Source organism: Nicotiana sylvestris, chromosome 10 (assembly GCF_000393655.2).
Source record: "Nicotiana sylvestris chromosome 10, ASM39365v2, whole genome shotgun sequence".
Taxonomy (NCBI): domain Eukaryota; kingdom Viridiplantae; phylum Streptophyta; class Magnoliopsida; order Solanales; family Solanaceae; genus Nicotiana; species Nicotiana sylvestris.
The window spans coordinates 10750700-10776496 of record NC_091066.1 but is presented as its reverse complement, the minus strand read 5'-3'; the positions used below and the strand labels follow the sequence as shown (position 1 = coordinate 10776496).

The following is a 25797-nucleotide window of genomic DNA, read 5'->3' as shown; positions in this document are numbered from 1 at the left end:
CTAAAAATACGCTTTCGATCAAAAAGTCTATCAAACCTCGTCCGAATGACCTGAATATTTGCACACACGTCACATTCAACACTACGGAGCTACTCCAACTTCTAGAATTTCATTTCGACCCGCGGATCAAAATCTCACTATCGAACCTGAAACTTCAGAAATTCAACTTTCGGCACTTCAAGCCTAAATTAGCTACAAACCTCCAAAACACAATCTGAACATGCTCCTAAAACCGAAATCACCCAACGGAGCTAATGGAACCATCAGAATTCCATTTTGAGGCTGTCTTTAGACTGTTCCAACTACGGTCAAATTTCCAAAACTTAAGCTCTCATTTAGGGACGAAGTGTCCCAAAACTCCCCGAAACTCCAATTATTTCATCATGGCAACTCACAATAGCAGAAGCAAACACGGAAAAAGCAGTTAATAGGGGATCGAGGTGTAAATTCTTAAAATGACCGGTCGGGTCGTTATATCCTCCCACACTTAAATATTCGTTCATCCTCGAACGAGCATAGAGACATACTTGAAGTAGTGAAAAGATGAGGGTAATGGCTGCACATATCCTGCTTGGTCTCCTAGGTCGCCTTCTCGACTGGCTGACCCCGCCACTGAACCTTCACTGATGAAATGTTCTTTGACCTCAGCTTTCTAACCCGCCTGCCCAATATTGCCGCTGGCTCCTCAACGTAAGATAGATCCTTGTCCAACTGGACTGAACTGAAACTCAACATGTGCGACAGATCACCGTGATACCTCCCGGAGCATAGAAACATGAAATACCGAATGAACTCCTACCAAGTTGGGAGGTAAGGCAAGCTTATAAGCAACCTCCCCAACACGTCTCAATATCTCAAAAGGGCCAATAAATCTCAGACTCAACTTCCCCTTCTTCCCAAATCTCATAACGCCCTTCATAGGCGAAGCCTGAAGCAGAACCCGCTCTCCAACCATGTAGGAAACATCACGAACCTTCTGGTCTGCGTAACTCTTCTATCTGGACTGGGCTGTACGGAGTCTATCCTGAATCACCTTAACCTTCCCCAAAGCATCCTGAACCAAATATGTGCCCAATAAACTGGCCTCACCCAGCTCAAACTAGCCCACCAGGGATATACACCGCCTACCATATAAAGCCTCAGATGGTGCCATCTGAATGCTAGAATGATAGCTATTGTTGTAGACATACTCCGCCAATGGCAAGAACTGATCCTAAGACCCTCCAAACTCAATCACATACGCAAGGAGCATATCCTCAAGAATCTGAATAGTGCGCTCGGACTGTCTATCCGTCTGAGGATGAAATGTTGTACTCAACTCCACCCGAGTACCCAACTCATGTTGAACGACCCTCTAGAATCGTGATATGAACTGAGTACCCCCTATCATAAATGATGGAAACTGGAATACCATGCAAACGAACAACCTCCCGGATATAAATCTCCGCCAATCGCTCCGAGGAATAAGTAGTACACAGAAGAATAAAGTGCGCGGACTTAGTCAGCCCATCTACAATCACCCAAATAGAATCGAACTTCTCAAAGTCCGTAGGAGCCCAACTACAAAGTTCATGGTGATCCGCTCCCACTTCCACTCCTGAATCTCTATCTGCTGAAGCAACCCTCCCAGTCTCTGGTGCTCATACTTCACCTGCTGACAATTGAGGCACCGAGCTACAAATCCAACTATATCTTTCTTCATCCGCCTCCACCAATAGTTCTGCCTCAAATCTTGATACATCTTCGCGACACCCGGATGAATGGAATACTGCGAACTATGGGCATCTTCTAGAATCAACTCCCGAAGCCCATTAATATTAGGTACACAAATCTGACCCTGCATCTTTAATATCCCATCATCACCAATGGTCACATCTCTAGCATCACCATGCTGAACCTTGTCCTTGAGGACAAGCAAATGAGGGTCATCATATTGATGCTCCCTGATACGATCAAATAAGGAAGACTGAGAAACCACTCAAGCTAGAACCCGACTGGGCTCCGAAAGATCCAATCTCACAAACTGGCTGGCTAAGGCCTGGACATCCATCGCCATAGGGCTCTCTGATGCTGGTAAATAAGCCAAACTCCCTAAACTTTCTGCCCAACTACTCAAGGCATCGACCACCATATTGGCCTTGCCCGGGTGGTACAAAATAGTGATATCATAGTCCTTCAGTAACTCTAACCACCTTTTCTGGTGAAAGTTTAAATCCTTTTGCTTGAACAAGTGCTACAAGTTCTGATGATCAGTATAAATCTCACAAGGAACCCCGTACAAATAATGATGCTAGATCTTCAGGGCGTAAACAATGGCAGCGAATTTGAGATCATGGACAGGATAATTCTTGTCATGGACCTTCAACTGTCTGGATGCGTAGGCAATCACCCTACCGTCCTGCATCAAAATACTCCAAGGCCAATCCTCGAGGCATCACAATAAATGGTATAAGACCCCGAACATGTAGGCAATATCAAAACTAGGGCTATAATCAAAGCTGTCTTGAGCTTCTAAAAGCTCGCCTCACACTCTTCCGTCCACTGGAATGGAGCACCCTTCTGGGTCAACCAAGTCATAGGGGTTGCAATCGATGAAAACCCCTCAACAAAATGATGGTAATAACCCACCAAGCTAAGAAAACTGCAGATCTCTGTAGTTGAGGATGGCCTGGGCCAACTCTGTACTGTCTCTACTTTCTTCGGATCCACCTGAATACCCTCACTTGACCCACATGGCCTAAGAATGCCACAGAATCCAAACAAAACTCACATTTCGAGAACTTAGCATATAACTTCTTTTCTCTCAAGGTCTGAAGCATTGTCCTCAGGTGCTGCTCATTATCTTCCCGACTCCGGGAATACACCAAAATATCATCAATAAATACAATGACGAACGAGTCAAGATAGGGTCGGAACACACTGTGCATCAATGCATAAAGGCTGTTGGGGCATTGGTCAGCCCAAATGACATAACAAGGAACTCGTAATGACCATACCGAGTCCGGAAAACAGTCTTTGGGATATCTGACTCCCGGATCTTCAACTGATGGTAACTTGAGCGCAAGTCAATATTAGAAAACACCCGTGCGCCCTGAAGTTGGTCAAACAGATCATCAATATGAGGCAAAGGATAACGGTTCTTCACTGTAACTTTGTTCAACTGGCGATAATCAGTACACATACGCATAGAACCATCTTTTTTCTTCATAAACAAGACAGAGAACCCCAAGGTGATTCACTGGGCCTAATACAACCCTTATCGAGCAATTCCTATAACTGATCCTTCAACTCCTTCAACTTAGGAAGAGCCATTCAATACGGAGGAATAGAAATGGTCTGAGTGCCCGGTAATAGATCAATGCCAAAGTCAATATCTCTATTAGGCAACATGTCCGAAAGATCAGCTGGAAATAGATCGGGAAAATACTGTACTATTGGGACTGAATCCACCGAAGGGTATCAATACTGACATCTCTCACATAAACTAGATACGCGTCACACCCCTTTTCAACCATTCTTTGAGCCTTAAAGAAAGAAATAACTCTACTAAGAGTGTGGTCTAAGTACCCCTCCACTCAACACGCGGTACACCTAGCATAGCTAGCGCCACGGTTTTGGCGTGACAATCAAGAATAGCATAATGGGGCGACAACCAGTCCATGCCCAAGATAATATCGAAATCTACCATGCTAAGCAACAATAAATCGGCTCTGGTATAAAAACCACTAAGAGCAACTAAACACGACCGATAAATGCGGTACATAACAAGAGAATCTCCCACAGGAGTAGAAACATAAACAAGGGAACTCAAAGAATTCCGAGGTACACCCAAATGCGGAGCAAAATAAGGAGACACATAAGAGTAAGTGGAGCCTGGATCGAATAGAACTGCATCTCTATGACAAACCAGTACAATACCTATGATGATAAAATCGGAGGCAACAACCTCGGTATGGGCAAGAAGGGCATAATATCTGGCTTGGCCTTCCCCTCTAGCTGGCTGAGCATGTGAGGTAGCAACTGGTGCTGTGATCATAGCCTGAGAACTCTGCGGAGCGTGCTATGGCTGAGAAGTCTATGGAGGTGCACTCCTCCTAAGTCTAGGGCAATCCCTCACTATATGGCATGTGTTACCACACTCAAAACAAGCTCTCAGAGGACGTGGAAGTGGGAACTGTATGGTACGGGTACTCCAAGACCCCTGAACACCTGAAACACTCTATGAAATATGAGATGCAAACTGAGCTGGCTGACCCACAAAACCTCTACCATGCCATACTCTTCCTCCAAAAGAAGGACCAGTGGGTCTCTCCAGTCTACAATATCTCCTCACTTCCCTATACTCTCTCTCCTGACCTCGTCTGTCCTCTCTCTCCTGGGCCCACCTGCCCTCTACTCGGCGAGAGGTCCTCACCACCTGCTGAATTGGGACCACAGGCTGTGTCACTATGACACCTGGAACCCGACCAATGAGAACTCGCTGTCTGGAGTGGGGGTGGCGAAAGTCTGGGTCCCTTCCCCGATCTGTGAAGTAGTTGGTACAACTTGAATCAACCCCGCCTGAACTAATGTACCAAATATGCTCAGGAACTGTGCTAATGTCTCCTGAAGTGCTGGAGTAGTAGTAGCAGTAGGCGTATCCGGTGCCTGGGCTCTGGCTGGAACTGTTGGTGACTCCTAGGTGGCAGCTCGCGCGGGTGCTCTGGCTGCACTGTGTGCGCGTCCTCGGCCTCTATCCCGGCCCCGACCTCTAACAGCTCTCGTAGGGGGCGCGAGTGTCTGATCATCTCTGGTAGCACGTGCCCTCACTATATGTGAGAGAATGGAAGACAAATGTTTAGGATTGTGATGTCAAAAATCTCGCACGATAAGGAAATCAAATGAAGTGGAATTTTTCTAACAGTTACATAGCCTCCCATAGATAAGTACAGACATCTCCGTACCGATCCGCGAGACTCTAATAAACCGGCTTGTGATTCATGACTCCTATGAACCTAGAGCTCTGATACCAACTTGTCACGACCCCGGTTTGCCCTTCGTGAAGGCACCTAGTCTCTATGAGTAGGTAAGCCTAATAATGCAACAAAGAAATCAATTTGCGGAAGAAATAATTAAAACCAAAATAGTGAAATAAAACAGTATTTTAAGGTGCCGCTTGGCATACACAATAACAACTCTCAAAAACTAATAACATTTCCCAAAACTCAGAATCTCATGATCACAAGCCTTTGAATTTTCTATAAGCATCTAACTCCAGAATATCTAACAAGGAAAACGAAAGTACAAAAGGGCTAATATAAAAAGGGGAGCAGAAAGGGACTCTTCGGTCTGCAGACGCGGAAGATATACCTCGGAGTCTCTACAAGCGCCTCGTCTCACGAGTGATAAGTCTGAATGGAGGTACCTGGATTTGCACATGAAAAACATGCGTAGAAAGGGCATGAGTACACCACAACGGTACTCAGTAAGTGCCAAGCCTAACCTCGGTCGGGTAGTGACGAGGAAGGTTAGGGCCCTACTGAGATTAAATGAAATATCAGGTATAACAGAATAAGATAAGAAGTACAGTTGAAACTAACAGTAAGAATTAATACAGGATAATAAGGATAACAACAACTGAAACAGAGATAATTGGTCACGCCCAACTATGCCCTCTAAAAAGGACTCTGCGGACGTTGTAAATAAAACCCGAGTATTACGCCCAGGGTCGAATCCACAGAGAGTTATCCTATCAATCACAATATTTAGACCCACTAAACTCTTGAGAACCAATTTCCCAAACTTTTGAATCACAGTTGATGGTGTCTTCAATAACTAAAATTGCAATTAAATAAACAGTTGTAAACTAAGGATGCTAAGGTTGTAAACAATAATGAGAAAACGCTAAGGTAATGACTTCCCCTATTGATGGAATCCCTTCTGTTTATGCTTCATACAAATTGACCAACACACCTCTATCAATCATGAACATTTTTTTTACTGTAAATCTCTCCCGAGTAATCACAGTAATATACTATTGCACTCTCCCGAGATACACTAGCTAGCTTTAATTAACACAGTTCACTTAAGATTGCACCCAAGGCTTCGTTATCCCTAATCCCGCCTTTAAACCCGCAGTTATAGATTCCTCTTATACTTTAGGAGTGGTGTTATTCAACAATAACCTAAATATGCACTCTCTCCCGAGTTATGCACACTAAATAGGCACATCTAATTGAGGATCCTGTCAATTAACTACAACATACACAATTTGAACAAATAAAGATTAAGACTAGCAATTTGTATTAACATAAACAAGAAGTTCATCCCCAAATAGGTTCCATCAAAACCTTAGACAAAGGATTTAGCTACTCATAACTATGGGTAAATAAACTAAAACAATATTCATCATAAAACTTTCAAGAAAAATAAAGAGAAGAAGAAACCAAGATGTTTTGGGTGATCTCTCACACTTGTTCTTCTTGCCAAAAATACTCTCCAAAACAATACATGCCTCTCTTTGGCGGAGTCTAGTGTTTAAAATAGGGTTTTGGGCTAAAAATCCCGTGTTTTGCACTTTAGTCCCTGAAATTTCCGCCTCGTGCCGCGGTTCTACCATGGTCGCGGTCAAACTGCGGCCAAACATGGCCTCTGATTCTTCAATTGTCTGCGTCTGCACTCTGCCGCGGTTCTGCCGCGGTCGCGGTGAAACCGCGGTTATTCATCCTATTCCGTTTGGAATTTGGAAAAACGTAAAACATGAAAGTTGTATCCCTTTGAGTTATCTTTCCAACCATATATTATGGAGCCAAAATGGAGTTCTTAGTAAAAGGTTATGTGCATTGAACTAGACAGTGCGCAATATGCCTCATCGAGTCTTCGTTTGTTCTCAACTATTAAATTTGACCCCCGAACACAATCCCGGCTTAATTCCTTGAGCTTTTACTCAGAATTCAAAGCTTAAAATCACTTAAATTCATTCCATAACATCTATATAGCTCAGAATCACACCTACAAGGCATAAAACACATAATTAGTGCAAAACACTAGCGATTAAAGCACAAACTCAACTAAAGTGCAGTAAATTAGAGTGTAATAATCAACTAAAACACGTAATTATAGCCGATCATCAACACCCCACACTTAAACCATTACTCGTCCTCGAGTAATCAAACTACACTTTATATAGACACGACCTTTTTAAAGCAATTTTCCTAACTCATCACACTAAGAATATTTAAAATAGACTAAGCACAAAAGCGTAACATCTTCACCTCAAGATTTGACTCATAAGTACCACGCATTATTCACAGCTCACCCACTTACTCTAATATAGAGGTCACTGACATTACCTTTCCTTCATGAATCAAGTGCCCTTACACAACAAAAAAAAAGTGGTTCCACACAATAAAATTTAAGAACACTTAGGAACTCAAGATAGAAAGAATTCACTCACTCTCAGAAATAATATTCATATGCCACAAAAGATGCACCATAAGCTTGCCCGTAGTGTACTACTCCACTAATCGAGCTCATTCAATCTAAGATCAATTAGGACTTTATTTGGTTGTAATGTAGGCTACGGGACGGGTAGGATACATTTAGATATAAGAGTGACTACACCTCCCTAAGCACTTTAATACATATAATTTAACATTCAAACCCCATACTTATGTCAAACCAAACTCCACCTTCACATCAATATACATCAACTCCCAAATTATTTAAGCACAATTATATCAAGAGTCACCACTATCAAAGAGTATTTTTTTTCTTTTCCTTTTTTTTCCAATTCAAGTGGCTCTTGCTTTTTCAAATCAGTGCACCTTTCTCCTTATTTCATTGGTTCCACTCAAAAGCCAAACCAATCACCCCACACTTTAACTTTTAGAAAGTTCATAACAATTCAAGTGCTCATGAGAGGTTACAATGGTTCAAATAGATGGTTAATTCAAACAAATGAGTAAGGATTGTAATGTGGTTGCCAAAGAAACTAGATTACATGCTCAAAGAACCAACTACGATACATAACAATTAGGCGGGTAAAATATACATATCTAGCTCAACAAAGAAACGCCTATATCACTTCCAAGACTGAACAAAACTACTATTTCGCTTTGCAAACACACAGGGCAAGTTCTAGACGTCAAATGCAATACACAGAATACAACAAACCTCACACACACATGGCACATAACTCACTTAGGATTGGATTCATCAAGACACTCTAGTCAAAGCAGTTGAGCAAAGTTAAGATAATACAATTTAAGGTACTTCTACAAGAGTCAAAAACTGAGCCTAAGTGTCACAACCAAAGTACTCACTATTCTCAAGGCATAACAAAGTCAAGAGGTATTGCTTCACTTCAAAACACAACACAATGGCTCCTACTCCCCAAAAAAAATTAACTACATCCGGTTCAAATAAAACCCTTGGAAAAGAACCGTGGTTTAAAGAAAAACCAAGGAGGAATTACTACACTACCTAGAAAAGAACAATAAAATAAAATAAAAAGAAGCTACATGGACTACTTCCCTCAAGAGTACTGTCCAAGTGGTCCGTCCTCAAGAAGAGTCCTGTACCTTTGTTTGTTTGTTTTTTTTCTTTTAGATCCGACTTTGACCCTCAAGAGACCCGTCGACAAGAGTCCGTCGTTGGGCCAAGTCAGTTACTCCTAATGTGAGTACAGTCAACTATACGCAACAACACATATACAATATTACAACATGTTCCATGTCTATGTACACTACAATACAATATCAAGGCAAGTCTCCCACCCCACACTTAAAATTGTGCATTGTCCCCAATGCACACCATACTAATAAGAGGGTAAAAGAAACTCCCTGGTAGGCCAAAGGCCGAAGCACTAGCAGCTCATGGGGTACTCAGACTTCTCCCAATCTTGGTCCTTCGTGCGGGTACCTCACACTTAGTTCCAACCAATGGTTTGTTGTTACATCCTTCCAATAGCTTTGTGTTCCATGTTCCTAAAAATAAAAATCTACACTACAAGAATAATACAATAATAAATAAAAATAAAATAAAATAAAATAGGGTTCCCTCCCAACAAGCGCTTGATTTAAAGTCGCGGCACGACACAAACAATTTTACCACTTTTCTCGCCACTTGGACGATATGAACTGTGCACCTAGCTTGGAATCAAGCTTGTGACCACGAGCGATAGGGGGTGGTAAGTTGATTATCGAGCCGAGCCTTAAATTCTTCATTTTGCACTTCTTGACTCTCATGTGAGGAATGTCATTTTGGTTTTTTGTTTCCTCAAATTATAAAATGTATGGTTGTTGCCTTTCCTCCTCGCAGTCCCTCACGGACTCATGTAGTTCAATTTTATATCACTACACAATTCTAATGTTGAAAAATGCTTGGAATGTGACTTCAAACCTTTATTTTGCAATTTTTCTATTCTGACATCCTCTTCTTCCCCCGGACTAGAGTCATTCTCAACCAGATTTTTCTTTACACCGGTTGATTCTAAGTCCATGTTTTTCTCGGCATCATTGGTACTCATGGGGTCGGTTGGCGGAGGTTCAATTCTTGACTCTTCAAATTTTAGCTCACATTCTTCCTCATTTTCAAGAATGGTCTCCAACATGAGCATTATTTTCTCATTTTGGGCATTTGAGAGTTCTTGGTTTTGATTAAGTGCCAAGGAATTTTGGAGACTATTTTCCAAAAGCTCCTCCAAGGCACTTTGTTCTTTGTGTCCTCCTTCAAGTAAGCACTCCAACATGAGCTTGAACTCTCCCTTTCGGCCATGCTCAACTTCTTCCAATTCGTTAGCCCTATCATTTTCATCAAAAACAATAGAATCATCATAGCGGGGGCTTGGGGAAGGGAAGGACCAATCAACACAATCATCCCAATGACCATTTTGAAAACCACACTTATCACGAATACTCCACTCATGGGTTTGAGATTGTGCGCACAATCCACCCCCGGGAAAATTTAAACAATTTTGCCACGAGTATGGTCCTCCACAATAAAGACAAGAGTCATCACAGTATGAACAACTACCATCCCACCAATTTTTATTATATGATGCCATTTTTCAAAACTAAGAAAATAAACAAGACCCAAACAATAAAAATAGACTAAGGTAAGAAAAATTAATTACACAAATATTCACAAGTTGGGTATAGAGAAAACTGACCATACTAAGAATTTTTGTATTTCTATCAATGGTAATTGATAATTCCATTAACTCCCCGGCAACGGCGCCAAAATTTGATCACGCCCAACTATGCCCTCTAAAAAGGACTCTGCGGATGTTGCAAATAAAACCCGAGTATTACGCCCAGGGTCGAATCCATGGAGAGTTAACCTATCAATCACAATCTTTAGACCCACTAAACTCTTGAGAACCAATTTCCCAAACTTTTGAATCACAGTTGATGGTGTCTTCAATAACTAAAATTGCAATTAAATAAACAGCTGTAAACTAAGGATACTAAGGTTGTAAACAATAATGAGAAAACGCTAAGGTAATGACTTCCCCTATTGATGGAATCCCTTCTGTTTATGCTTCATACAAATTGACCAACACACCTCTATCAATTATGAACACTTTCCTTACCGTAAATCTCTCCCGAGTAATAACAGTAATATACTATTGCACTCTCCCGAGATATACTAGCTAGCTTTAATTAACACAGTTCACTAAATATTGCACCCAAGGCTTCGTTATCCCTAATCCCGCCTTTAAACCCGCAGTTATAGATCTCTCTTATACTTTGGGAGTGGTGTTGCTCAACAATAACCTAAATATGCACTCTCTCTCGAGTTATGCACACTAAATAGGCACAGCTAATTGAGGATCCTGTCAATTAACTACAACATACACAAAGTTGAACAAATAAAGATTGAGACTAACAATTTGTATTAACATAAACAAGAAGTTCATCCCCAAATAGGTTCCATCAAAACCTTAGACAAAGGATTTAGCTACTCATAACTATGGGTAAATAAACTAAAATAATATTCATCATAAAACTTGCAAGAAAAATAAAGAGAAGAAGAAACTAAGATGTTTTGGGTGATCTCTCACACTTGTTCTTCTTGCCAAAAATACTCTCCAAAACAATACATGCCTCTCTTTGGCGGAGTCTAGTGTTTAAAATAGGGTTTTGGGCTAAACATCCCGTGTTTGCACTTTAGTCCCTGAAATTTCCGCCTCCTGCCGCGGTTCTACAGCGCTCGCGGTCAAATCGCGGCCAAACATGGCTTCTGATTCTTCAATTGTCTATGTCTGCACTCTGCCGCAGTTCTGCTGCAGTCGCAGTGAAACCGCGATTATTCATCCTGTTTCGTTTGGGATTTGGAAAAACGCAAAACATTAAAGTTGTAGTCCTTTGAGTTATCTTTCCAATCATATATTATGGAGCAAAAATGGAGTTCTGAGTAAAAGGTTATGTGCATTGTACTAGACAGTGCACAATATACCTCATCGAGTCTTCGTTTGTTCTCAACTATTAAATTTGACCCCCGAACACGATCTCGGCTTAATTCCTTGAGCTTTTACTCAGACTTCAAAGCTTAAAATCACTTAAATTCATTTCATAACATCTATATAGCTCGGAATTACACCTACAAGACATAAAACACATAATTAGTGCAAAACACTAGCGATTAAAGCGCAAACTCAACTAAAATGCAGTAAATTAGAGTGTAATAATCAACTAAAACACGTAATTATTGCCTATCATCAATAATTAATCACAAGAAAATACCACTCTTCACAAAGATAATAACCGGGGATCTCTCAGTATCTCGAGGATCCCTTAGTACCCTCAATACCTACCAAGGATCTCTTGGTATCCCGAGGATCTCTTGGTATCCTCAATGTATGCTAAGGATCTCTCGGTATCCCGAGGGTCTCTTAGTATCATCAATGTATGCTAGGGATCTCTTGGTATCCCGAGAATATCTTAGTATCCTCAATGTATGATAGGGATCTCTTGGTATCCCGAGGATCTCTCGGTATCCTCAATATATGCTAGGGATCTCTTGGTATCCCGAGGGTCTCTTAGTATCATCAATGTATACTAGGGATCTCTTGGTATCCTGAGGATCTCTCGGTATCCTCAATATATGCTAGGATCTCTTGGTATCTCGAGGATCTCTTTCTATCCTCAATATACATGCTGGGGATCTCTCGGTATCCCGCACTCCAGCTCAAATCATAAATGCGTACAGGGGATCTCACGGAATGTTGTCCCGTAGTCCCAAAGTAAAACATACAACAATGACACAAGGAATACTCAATTAAACTCAACTTCATACCAAAGTAACCAGGCAATTCTAACCTAGCATGCTTCACGTAATACAAATAAGGCAGTTAAAGCAAATAAAGCAATTAAGTCAATTAGACATGCTTCTCTAAGCTAACAACATGTTTAAAAGTGCAAGTAGAATAAATAGAAAGGGAAAACACAATTAAAGTTACTTAATGAAAATAAGATTTTCAACAATTAGCACAAGTACACACTCGTCACCTCACGTACAAGGCATTTCAATTATCACAATACAAATCCTAAGGGGAAAGTCTCCCATACAAGGTTAGACAAGCCACTTACCTCGAACCGGCTCAAAATCAACCCGAAACCACGTTCTTGCCATGGGTACTCGACTCCAAATGGCCCAAATCTATTCAATTCAATTGCATAATGTAAATAACACTTCAAGTAACTGATTCTACAAATAAATTCTAAGCTAGTACACGAAATTAGGTAAAATGACCAAAACGCCCCTCGGGGCCACATCTTGGAATCGGGTGAAATTTATATTTTCAGAAACCTCGTACTCTCACGAGTTTATACATAACAAGAACATTGAAGTCGGAGTTCAATTGGCCCCTCAAATACTCATGTTAAGGTCTCTTAATCTCAAACCCTAATTACCCATTTTCCCCAAAATTATTCACCACTAATTAGGTCTTTAATCACATATAAACGAGTTATGAAGTCAAAAATGTTACCTCCTAGTGATTCCCCTTTGGTTTCCTCAAAAATCAACGTCAAAAGCTTCAATCCCGTTCAAAAATGGTGAAAAAATGAAGAAGGATCGCGGATGGGCTATTTAAATACTGCACAGGTATTCCTACTTCGCGCACGCGGAAGGCCCATCGCGTTCGCGAAGCACAAATTCACTTGGGTCCAGATTTCTTCATCACGAACGCGATGCATAGGTCGCAAACGCGTAGGTATAAAACTCCCAGCTTCGCGAACGCGAACCATAAATTGCTCACCAACCCAGCTCCTCTTCGCGAACGCGAGACCCCACTCGCGAACACGAAGAAGGAAACTAGAACCAACTGCTGCTACATTTTTCTGCAATTTCTAAGTTCCAAAAATGACCCATTGAGCATACGAAACACTCCCGAGGCCCCCGGCACCTCAACCAAACATGTCAACCCATCCTAAAACATCATTCAAACTTATTCCAATCTTCGGAGCTCTCAAAACAACATCAAAACACCAATTTAGCATCGGATACAAGCCTAAGAACTTCAAAAACTCTAAAAATACGCTTTCGATCAAAAAGTCTACCAAACCTCGTCCGAATAACTTGAAATTTGGCACACACGTCACATTCAACACGACGGAGCTACTCCAACTTCCGAAATTCCATTCCGACCCACGGATCAAAATCTTACTATTGAACCTAAAACTTCAGAAATTCAACTTTCGGCATTTCAATGCTAAATTAGTTACGGACCTCCAAAACACAATCCGAACACGCTTCTAAACCCGAAATCACCCAACGGAGTTAACGGAACCATCAGAATTCCATTCTGAGGCCTTCTTCACACTGTTCCGACTACGGTCAAATTTTCAAAACTTAAGCTCTCATTTAGGGACTAGGTATCGCAAAACTCTCTGAAACTCCAATTATTTCCCCCTGACAACTCACAACAGCAGATACAAATACGGAAAAAGCAGTTAATAGGGAATCAGGGCGTAAATTCTTAAAACGACCGGCCGGATCATTACAGTAGTGTACAAAATAAAATTTGTGATTATATTTTTATTATTATTTTATTTGATACACAAATGTTATTGGTTGAATCTCATGTATATTTTTATAAATATTATTATTAATTTATGTATTTAAAATATGAAATCTAATCGAATTTTATAATTAAAATGTCAAATTAATATTTGTTCCAACTTGCAAGTGTAAAATTATGGCCCTTCGTTTGTAAATGAACAAAAGTATTAGAAACAATTGAAAAGCTCTTAAACGTTAATGATTATTTCTGGTTGAAATCTAAGTCACTTTTTCTTATTAAAACTAATCTATTATTGCTAGGAAGATTTTTCATCTTCTCGAATTAGCTATTTGTTCAAATATATAAAAGGTAAAAGTTAATTAACTTTAACAGCTTGTTTGGATGATTGTTACCCATTGCATCGTATCGTATTGTTACTTTAAATACAATATTTTGTTTTGATTGTTACTAAAATTTTATTGTATCGTATCGTTAAATCCGTCGTTACATAGCGACGAAATGTGCCACTTTATATAACGACCGATTTGGTATGGTCGCGTCGTTACCTTGTCTTTTTCTCCAATCTCACCCTTTATTATTATTAAATTATTTTATTTTATCATTTACCCTATCTTTTTATATAGTAATTTTACATTGTATCATAATTTTTCTTTATAATATTGCAAGTTTATTCTTCATATTGCTGGTGTGCGATATCAAGAAACGATGACAAACGACACAATCTATCCAAACATTGTATTTATCAAATGATACAGTACAATACAATATAGTACGATACGATACATTATGAAACGATGCATAACAACCATCCAAACAAGCTGTAAAGTAGTACATAATAGTTCAAATAAGGAAAGATTTAATAAGCAAAATTTTAATTAATTTAAAAGTCCTAAATATTAGAAAAATAATTAGGTGACTATTTTGTCTAAAATGAACTCAATTTTTAAAGGGTAAAAAGGGCGAACGACATTTCGCTAAGGGCCTTCATGCTTTTAATATATATATATATATATATATATATATATATATATATATATATATATATATATATATAGAAGAAGAAGAGTTTGTTGTAGATAAAGTATTAATAACGGCTAGAAAAGCTGCTAAAGCAAATAATTGAAAAACCTCAGAATAAAATAAAATATAAATTCTAAATCCTTTTGTATTTCTCTAAGATTAATTTCTAACCGTCCAATTTTTTGGTTTATATTTTAATTTCTCTTATATATTCAGGTCTATTCATGTATTATCCTAAAGGAATCAATTCTATTTTATATTCCAGCTAACTTATAAATTCTTCGTTTGTTCTTATATTTTCTAATATAGCATATAATTCCCAAAGGATATCGAATTTAAGTTCTCTATCTTTAATACTAGTAAATTTATTAATCTGCTTTTTACACGTTTAATTTTTTGAACTCCTTTTATTGTATTATGCCTTGTTTGATTATGATATCTTATATATTTTGTAAATATATGTTGTCTCATAGATATAGAAAATTTGAGGATCACTGGGCTCTGATACCAGAATAAAATAAATTATAAAGACGGACTTAAAACACTTTCAGAAATCCTTCTTTTCAGCCTTGCCGGATACTTCACTGGGCCCCATCGTCACATGGCCTTAATAAAGGTTTCTTCTTTATTTGTCACTTTTTTCAATTATTTTTTATTTTTCCGACATACTTCATCTCTTCATTCCAATTTTTTTTAAGTCTTCACATTTATGTCTTCTCATTAATACTATTATTATTCCATCTTTATGTCTTTTCTCTCTAACTAATCTTTATCTTTATGTTCCTTCTTTCTTTTTTATATATATAAATAGTGCAGAGCCACTGAATCAAAGCTCCTTCCAGAGTCATCACCTTTATTTTCGTGATATCCTATATCCGAATCTTTAACTGTATTGTCCGCTTCTGAATGTTGTGGGGCTGCTTTTTCTTTCTCTGGTCCTCCTCCCAATACGTGTTTATCTTTTGTCAAGAATTTTTCTAATGTCTGTATAATATGATATTCTCTATTTTTTCAACATTCTTTTTCTTGAAACTATGTGTCTTCTTCTGGATGTCTCTCCTTGAGTAATAGATCTTGGCTGTCCTCTTCTTTCTTTAATTTCGGGAGTTAAATTTACACTTTTTGACAAAGTGTCAGCCATTAACGGATTTGATGTGTCTTAACGACCACCGTTTGAACCGGACTAGTTGTATCTAGACCTGATACAATAGGTTTATATATATATATTTATTTATTTGTTTACAAATGTTTGGTTACTTTGAGTTGCAAAAAATAATTCTCACCAGAAAGAATAAATTGATTTTCCTAATTATATGCTGTTTTCCTTCAAAATTAGAGAATTCTTTTGATAGATAATATGGACTTGCTCTGGACTTGGCGTTCAAATAATCTGTTTGTACAAACAGATATTGCAACTTATCTAAATGCAGTTAATGGTAAAGTAACAGAGGTACTAACACATTTGTTGTGAAAGGTAAACAGCAATATATAAAGCTGTTTATGAATCAAAATGCAAGAGAAAATCAAGCAGAACAACATTTCATCACCAAAAGCAGTTCTTATATGAGTATTATAATAATTTTGTGTAAATACAAGGCCATATACAACAACTACTACGCCTCAGTCCCAAAATAAAGCCATAAAATGACCCCGTAACAACAAAACAGCAAAAGAGGCTTTAAGCATATAGCGATATACAACTTATTATCTATATTACTCGGACTCTTTGACAATATCCGGATTTGTGTCAGATCCTCCAAAAGTAGTGCATTCTTGGAGGATCCAACACGGATGCGAAAGCATTTTGGGGAGTCCGCACAATATTGCTTATTATCACTACTTATCAGGGAGTGACAGAAACAAACCATTGCAGTATATTAACTGAAAATTTCCAAACGCCTAAAGAAATTATGCAAGGTTCCAATGGCAACTTCATGTACTCAGAGGGTAAGGTGTTCCACCTTTCTTGTGTTACTAGTTACTCCTTGATTTGGTTTTCTATCATCTTGCTCATCATAAGAGTTCCCTCTGAAACTAGAGCTAGCCTCTTCATTATCCGAGCAGCCCGGTCTTTCCGTTAGGAACTGTTCCCAAAAAACATCGTTGACTCGAACCTGAGTAGTTGCAGCCCCTTGCTTGTTACCAGTTGCATCATGTGAAGGCGGCAAGGATTTGTCATCATTAGGAGGATTTTTGCCATTGGCATCAGACTGTGATTCAGAATGTTTACTCATCTCTTGACCTATTAGAGTCATCCTCAATGAATGTTGATTTTTATCGACTTGTGAAAGACACGAAGCCAAAGAAAGATTCAGCTGGCAGGAGATGTGACCGTCAACTTCCTCGTTAGATATTAGGCTTTGTGGCAAGGAATGAAGTCTTGAGCTTTCAACATTGCTTGCTGCACGAGGCAAAGATGAATCCATCTTCAATGTAAAAGACGTCCCTGTATCTGATAGTTCTATTGCTTCAGGGGTATAAATTACTCCCCCCGTTCGAAGTTGCACTTCTCTGGACCAACATTCAGATATTCTCCTATGCGGGCTTCCACCATCTTCATTCGAACTTTGGGTGCTGCACGAAACAACGTTGATATCCGAAACAGCAGGTGACAATTCGAGCCTGAGCTTGTTTGAAAAGTCTTGGTTGCAAAGGTTCCCAAACTCAACTCCAGAACTGCTATGGTTGTCTACCGACATATTTTCTTGAACTGGTTGAGAGCTGTCGACTAGAGGTAATCGCCTCTTCTTGCTAAATGCAGAAATATCCATGGACTCGAGTTTCTGAGCAAGACGCTCAACGAAGTCAGGATTCAGAACTGCCTTCTCAACAAATGTCAGTAAACTCTCTTGCCTTTGTTCTATACCGCCAACCCGCTCAGTCATTTCTTCTAGCTGGAGTTTTGCAGCAGATTGTTGCTGTCTGAACCTTAAGACATTAGCCTCGAGCCCAGACTTCTCACGTGAAAGCTTATCAATCTCTTCCTCAAATGCAGCTCTTTCTGGATCAACTGTGGAACCTGGAGGGTGACTATGGCTGTGAATCGGTTTCCTACGATGAATATTCTTAAGGAGATGTTTCTGGTCTTTCACAAATTCCTCATTGGCAAATTCCCATCTTTCAGGATCAATCTTCCGGAAGCCCTGTCAATTAAGATATTTATGATGATATTAATCTCAGATTAATTATGGCAGCAACTATAGAATCGGTCCAAATGAAGCAAAATGAATAGTGAGGAATCATATAGGCGATCCTACCTATGTAATGGAATACTCTAAGCGATTAGGGAAGAGAAAGCTATGGTTCAAATTCACAAATTGCAAGGAATAACTAGCACTCACAGACACAGGAGTTACTTACCATTGTATAAATTGTTTACTAGTATATAAATCTGATAGGAATTTATATTGAACATTGACTAAAACGAATCACTGGGATTACATCAGAAATCATGCAAATTTTAACAATACTCAAAAATTAGACATGCACGTCTGTCTAACTGCATAGAGTAAAATTGTTTTATACAACTAAATGTTCGTTTTTATCAGTTTTATGTATTTCAACATTTATCAGGCCACCCAGGAAGAAGTGTTAGTGGTGTGCGTGTGGGAGGAGGGGAAGGGAACACAAATCATCAGTCAAGGCCTGGTATGAAGCGGCGTGTTAAATCATCAGTCAATGACTGGTAAGATGCGACGTGTTAATCCCTGTCATGTGCAAAGAATTATGAGAACATCTTCTGATGCAGACTATATGGTTCAACCAGGAACATCGACAAATTCAGTTGCCCAAAGGCCTTCCAGTTAATACAGCTTCAATTAACAAGTATCCATCTTGGGTTCTTTTGATGTAGAGACTTATATATGACATACTAAATAATCCAATCAGAGCAAGAAAAGTAGTTTCACCCCTTTTAAGAAACATCGTCCCAGGTAAAGAAGTAGAATGCCAGGTAAAGAGATGGCTTAGTTCAAGTTCTGATAGCAGTGTCTTTATATTTCTGGAAAAGTGAGAGTTATTTTAACAAAGACAAATACTCTAAAGGCGGAGTAATCCTTTTTTCACAATACCAAAAATTTTCAAGGGTTTCAATCAAACTGTCACAAGAGCTAGAAACATCTCCCCTCCCCTTTTCTGTCCACAATGGTTTACACCATTGATCCAACTCAAAGTTTCAATTTTTAAGCTGAACCCATTTTGACAGATACAAGATTGATTTTGAGCTGAACCCAATTTTTGATAGATTAAACGGAAAAGGTCCAAATAACCCTCGTTAAAAGTTTGGCCCATTACCCACCTTGCCGTTACACTCTTGGCTCGGATACCCCCTTAATTCTAAACGGCTGCCACAGTGGATAAGTTATCCACTCATAATTTGACACGTGGAATTTTAATTTACACCCAAATATTTTAATTCACACCCAACCGGATCTAATTAACCTACCCACTACCCATGACCCGACCCGTAAATTGGAAACCCCTTTCTTAAAAACATCCGAATTTTTACTTCACTTTTCTGATTTCACAGGAAAAGAACTTTTATCATCTGCATTATCGCCAAGCAAATTGAGGTCAAAGTTAAACATCTTTTCTGCTTGTTTTGAACTTTGATTTGAAGAATAACTTCTAAAAGTTGATGTAATCCTATTTTCACTTGGCAATTCGTCTTCTGAAGCAGCAGCAACATTAAGGTCAAACTCCATAATTCTTTTCGTGTCCCAATCTGAACTCTTGGATAAAGAAGCAGCAGGGCGAAAAGCACTGGTCGCAGCAGTACCCCTTCAGCCTAGCCTGCCTTCAAATTTCAATGAACTCATAGTCGTAGACAAGGGAGGTAAAGGAACTCCATATTTAGCTACTACTCGTATCACTATATTTTGACCATTTGATTGCTTCGCATCATCATCCAAATCATCTTGGTTGACGTCCTCATTCAAATCAAGCATATTGACTACTGAAGTCTGTCGCTAATCTATTTCACACTTTGTGAGTGGACAAGCAGGTAATTTCAGGCCACCATTAAACTCGAGATTTTTTGCAGGATTTCAGGCCACCATCAAACTCGAGATTTTAGGCCACCGACCAAATTTGTTCGATTAGGTACCAAATCTAACCAAATTTGATAAGTGAAGTAAAAATTCGAGTGTTTTTAAGAAAGGGGTTTCCAATTTACGGGTCGGGTCACGGGTAATGGGTAGGTTAATTAGATCCGGTTGGGTGTGAATTAAAATATTTGGGTTTAAATTAAAATTCCACGTGTCAAATTATGAGTGGATAACTTATCCACTGTGGCAGCCATTTAGAATTACGGGGGTATCCAAGCCAAGAGTGTAACGGCAAGGTGGGTAATGGGCCAAACTTTTAACGAGGGTTATTTGTACACCTTATCGTAAAGTTCAAGGGGGTATTTGGACCTTTTCCGTAGATTAAATCAATAAGATTCAATCTTTCGGTGAACCCTTCAATTCAAAGATTCAAATTTTCTTCTAAACCCATTTCGACAGAGATAAAATCAATCCAAACATTCAATCTTTTCAGCTGAACCCTTCAATTGAAAGATACAATTTTTCCTCTAAACCCATTTCAACAGAAAGATAACCAACTGAAAGTTCCAATTTTTAAGCTAACCCATTCCGACAGATTGAAAATCAATTCAATGATTCAATTTTTCAGCTGAACCCTTCAATTCTAAGATTGAATTTTTAATCGAAACCTATTTCGACAAAAAGAAAATCAATCCAAAGATTCAATTTCTAAGCAGAACCCATATCAATAGAAGTCTAAATCAATTAAAAAACACAGATAGATACAGATATAATATGTATGAATGTGTACGAGAGAGTGGGGCGGGGAGGTTAAATAAGGCACACATAAGACTCAAAGATTCAATATTTTAAGCTAAGCCCATTTCAACAGAGATGAAATAAATCCAAAGATTGAACTTTTCATCTAAACCCATGTCAACAGAAGTCAAAATCAATCAAAGATCCAATTTTTAAGCTGAAACTATTTTGTAATCAACTCAAAAAAAATCAATTTTTAAGCTGAAACCATTTCAACAGAGATAAAAATAATCCAAAAAAATCAAATTTTCATCTAAACCCATCTCAACAGAAAGAAAATCAATTCAAAGATTCAATTTTTAAGCTGAACCCATTTCATTAAGATAAAACCAATCCAAGGATTTAATTTTTAATCTAAACCCATTTCAACAGAAGTCAAAATCAATCCGAATATTCAATTTTTCATCTAAACCCATGATAAAATTAATCAAAAGATTCAATTTTTAAGCACTACCCATTTCAACAGAAGTCACAATCAATCAAAAAACACAAATATATACAGAAATAGTGTGTGTGTGTGTGTGTGTGTGTGTATATATATATATATGAGAGAGAGAGAGAGAGATTAGACATACATAGGTGTTGAGCTGACGGATGAAACTGGAGAAATTGTTGTGCTTGAAATAAGTAGGAAGAAGAATTCGAGCAAATTCCGGAGGATTCCAAACAACAAAGCTGTGACCTGTCGGAGTCCAAGAAACTATATCATCAGTTTGCGAATCATCTACCATTTCATATGTCTTTAGCAAGAACGGCGCCGGACCTCCTCCTCCTCCGGTGGCAGCAGCCGTAGCTGAAATTACATCCATGTAGAGATAGAAAGTGAAGGGAACGCGCCGCCGAGGGATGACAGAGATGATTTTTGAAGGCTACGGCTTTTAGCTGTTGGAGCTTTGACTTCAAAGTTTGCGTTCCGTGTTGAGTCTTTGACTAATGCTTTACCTCAGATCCGGGTTCGTTTCCAGTTTAGAGTCCGGGTCAGGACAGTTTGGTATCCGGGTTCAATATAGTACACGAATTTAAAATAAATGAATTTCTTTGAATTTTTTTTATCTTAAATACAACAACAACCGAGTAGAATCTCACTAGTGGGGTCTTAGAAGGGTATAGCATACGCAAACCTTATCCTTACCCGGGAAGGATAGAAAGACTGTTTCCGAGAGACCTTCTGCTCAGAGACCAATTATTTTTTTTTAAATCTTAAATATACCATAATATTTATATAACTATAACATAATTAAAATTTGTAGTATTAAATATGTTAGAATTTGTGTGACTGTAAAAAGTTGCATTGAGAGTAAAATGTGTGAAGTTCAAAGTTAAAAAATTTCGAAATATAGAAAGATATCTTCTGTTACCTTTTGTACGGGAAAATAATGTCACATAAATTAAAATAATCACAAGTTAAGGTTAGACTTGTCATTTTCATATATATATATATATATATATATATATATATATATATATATAAATTTTTAGGACTTAATAGGATATGATAAGTGAAAAGAACATAGGCTAACTAGTTTTCGCACTAATAATTGAAAAATAGTCAGTATTTATAAGATTATTAAGAAATAGTCAATATTTTATGCGGAGATAAAATCTAGACAAAAATACCATAGCTGAAACACGAAAAGTTTCAGCATAATATGCTGGATTATAGAGCTATTGTGTATAAACTTCCAGCATATTATGTTGGAACTCCGGCACATTTTTAAGCATATTATGTTGGAACTCCGGCACATTTTAAGCATATTATGTTGGAATCTCATATGTAAAAAATTCGCACTCCAGCATATTATGTTGGAATTTTTCTGACTGTTTTTGTTCAGATTTTATCTTTGCACGAAAAAATGACTAAATTTCGATACTTTTAAAATTTGGCTATTTTTAATTTTTATAATTCGTTTTACTTTAAAATGATTTATGGCACACATATTTCTATGGCTTGTTGTAGATCACAATTTACAAATTTCAAAAAAAAAAATATATAAATTTGTGTCCAATCAATTATCATCACATAGCGAAACGAAGGGACTAACAGGTATATCTATATGTTAGATTGATGAAAGAAAAATGTGTAACTGATAGAGTAGAAGTTAATTGAAGGTCAGTGGTGGTTTGATCCTTGGCTTGTTTTCTCAAAGGTATTTAGTTCAAATTAAGTTTTCATTTGTCTTGATAAATATAGAGAGATTCCATTATGAAAAGTTGTATAATTAGACATACATATATGTACTATTTGAAATTATTTTCATGATATGACTTTCATGCTTAGTATTTTTAGCAAATTGATTTATCGAATATATAAGTGGGAATATCTATAATGTTGAATACGCAATATGTTTTTTTTCTAAAAAGCAAAAGTTCACCTTTGTTGTGACGACCCGGCCGGTCGTCTCATGAGTTACCACTCTATTTCTCCCATTTCTGCTTCTTATTTTTTTTATTTACCGGTTCTATGAGTGATCGGGTTGGTTGGATCGGGTTCAGAAAGGATTTGGTAAGGTTTAAGACACTTAGTCTCTTTTGAGGAAGCTTAAGTTGGAAAAGTCAACTGGATGTTGACTTATGTGTTAGAGGGCTCGGATGTGAATTCTGATGGTTCGGATAGCTTCGGGAGGTGATTTGGGACTTAGGAGCGTGATCTGAATGTATTTTGGAGGTCCAGAGTAGATTTAGGCTTGAATTGGCGAAATTGGACTTTTGGCGTTTTCCGGTTGATAGGTGAGATTTTGATATATGGGTCGGAATGGAATTCCGAGAGTTGCAGTAGTTCCGTGGTTTCATTTGGGATGTGTGTGCAAAATTTCAGATCATTCGGATGTGGTTTGGTTATTTTTTTTTATCAAAAGCGAAATTCGAAAGATTTTGAAAACTTAGGCTTGAATCCGATGTGTTTCGGTTGATTCGATGTTGTTTGAGGTGTTTTGAAGATTGGTATAAGTTTAAATAAGGTTATGGGTTATGTTTGTGTTTTTGGTTGAGGTCCTGGGGCCTCGGGGTGATTTCGGATGGTTGACAGAGGGTTTGAAATTTTTTGTGAAGCTGCAGATTTATGCTTCTATTGTTTCCTCACCTGCGGATTGTGGACCGCAAGTGCGATGCCGCAGAAGCGGAAAGTAGCTGGGGAGGTTGTGACCGCGGAAGCAGTTGGAGAAACGTACCTACGATGGCACAGGTGCGGAGTGAGCAACGCAGATACGGAATTTGAAGGCTTAAGTGAAAACCGCAGAAGCAGTTCAAGGACCGCAAATGCGGTATCGCTAAAAGCGGGAATTTGGCCGCAGATGCAAAATCCCTGGGCCAGAAGGTATAAATTATTTCCTTCGCGATTTTTGAGCTATTCCACCATTTCTTAAGTCGGCTTTGGAGCTTTTGGGCGATTTTGAAGAAGGATTTCAAGGGGATTTCATTGAGGTAAGGATTTTGGACCTAAAACTCGTTCCTATGGTATTATTTCACTGATTAGGGCTGTAATTAATGGAATTAAGGGTTAAAAATTGAAGAAACTAGGAATCTATTGATGTAAATTTTATCGAATTCCAAGACGTGGGCCAGGGGGTCAGGTTTTGGTAATTTCGAGATTTATGTTGTAAATTGATTATTTTTGCTTAGGCTTAGTTTCCTTAGCATATTTTGACGTCGTGATTCTGATTTTGGATAGATTCGATGTGAGGGGAGGCCGATTCGAGGGGCAAAGGCATCGCGGGCTAGAGTTTGGACCGAATTGAGGTGAGTAATAATTGTAAATGATGTCCTGAGGGTGTGAAGCCCCAGATTGCACATCCATGTGCTATATTAAAGTGACACACACGCTAGATCACGAGCGTGTGACCGTGCAATATTGGGGATTTGTGACTTAGTCCATCCCGAATGACTATTTTACCGCGTGTTTGACCGAAATCTATTTGCTATCATCATGTTTTGGGCTAAATGCCATATTTGAGCCTCGTGCCAACTATTTGAACCCTTAGGAGATTTTTATTGATATTTCCTCACTGTTTTGACTTTATACTTGAACTCAGTTATGTCATATTCTACTGTTTTCATAACTCAGCCATGTTTACTCTGCTTTAACACTTAAAATGATATTTCAAATGGTATTTTGGGCTGAGCATCATGTTTTACTGTTGCCCGAGTGGCTTTTAAGATTCTAACTGAGTATGGCCGAGGGCCTAGGTTGTGAGGAAACACCTGATTATGATTATGAGGCCGAGGGCCTGAGATTTGTACGCCATGAGGTGGCTTCTTGATATGAGGCCGGGAGCCTAGTGATGATGCCACAGGATGGCTTGATATTGCGCTTGGGCTGTAAGGGGCCCCTCCAGGAGTCTGCACTCCCCAGTGAGCGCGGGTACCCATTGTAATGTGAGATATAGCCCGAGGGGCTGGTTTTGTTTTTGAGATATTGCCCAAGGGGTGGATTTGTTGACATTGTGCCTGAGGGGCGATCCTTTATGTGTTTATCTTTCCTAATTGCCTGTCATTTACTTGCTTTATTGTTAAAAAGGCATTTTATGAAGTTTAACTGAACTCAATGACTTTACACATCTTCACTGCTTCACTGTTTTTACTGGCTTTTACTGCTTCCTTATATCCTGTTATGTGCCTTATGTGATTTCGTACTTCTCAGTATTTATTTATGATTATTACTCACTAAGTTGGAGTACTCACTTTACTCCCTGCACCCCATATGCAAATTCAGGCGCTACTGATCCTGCTTGCGAGGGTTGAGAGCTCTCGGCAGATTTCGGAGTTCACGAGGTAGTTGTTCGGCGTCCACAGCACCGTGCTTCTCCCCCTTTATCTCATTTCCTTTCCCTTATCGGTGACTCTGTAGTAGCTTTGTAGACTCTTCAGACTTGTATTAAATTGATAGATGCTCATGACTGGTGACACCCCGGTATCGGGCTGTGTTGGATT

The 25797-nt window shown here is 38.7% G+C and overlaps 1 protein-coding gene and 2 long non-coding RNA genes across 4 annotated transcripts in view; 2 read left to right on the top strand and 1 right to left on the bottom strand.

The window, feature by feature from the left end:
• The window catches only part of LOC138880327 (uncharacterized), a 26738-nt gene extending 7932 nt beyond the window's left edge, over nucleotides 1-18806 (top strand). For both annotated transcript variants that reach the window (XR_011402912.1, XR_011402913.1), the window contains exon 3: nucleotides 18602-18806. This is a non-coding gene — a long non-coding RNA (uncharacterized lncRNA). The remainder of the gene's footprint in view (nucleotides 1-18601) is intronic.
• On the bottom strand, nucleotides 16552-21821 carry LOC104231788 (heat stress transcription factor A-5). The gene is made up of 2 exons (XM_009784842.2): nucleotides 21447-21821; nucleotides 16552-18171 (listed from the first exon to the last, which is right to left on the bottom strand). Exons 1-2 carry the CDS (start codon nucleotides 21678-21680, stop codon nucleotides 16969-16971), a joined length of 1437 nt encoding a protein of 478 aa, XP_009783144.1. The 5' UTR covers nucleotides 21681-21821; the 3' UTR covers nucleotides 16552-16968.
• LOC138880328 (uncharacterized) lies at nucleotides 18920-25797 on the top strand. The gene is made up of 4 exons (XR_011402914.1): nucleotides 18920-18980; nucleotides 23926-24291; nucleotides 24539-24606; nucleotides 25580-25797. It is a non-coding gene; the product is annotated as an uncharacterized lncRNA (long non-coding RNA).

Excerpts from the sequence above, each read along its gene's own strand:
- LOC104231788 (XM_009784842.2), bottom strand. The coding sequence starts at position 21,680 with ATGGATGTAATTTCAGCTACGGCTGCTGCCACCGGAGGAGGAGGAGGT. Across the intron at positions 18,172-21,446 it reads TCCGTCAGCTCAACACCTAT|GGCTTCCGGAAGATTGATCC; the intron begins GTATGTCTAATC and ends CTTAATTGACAG.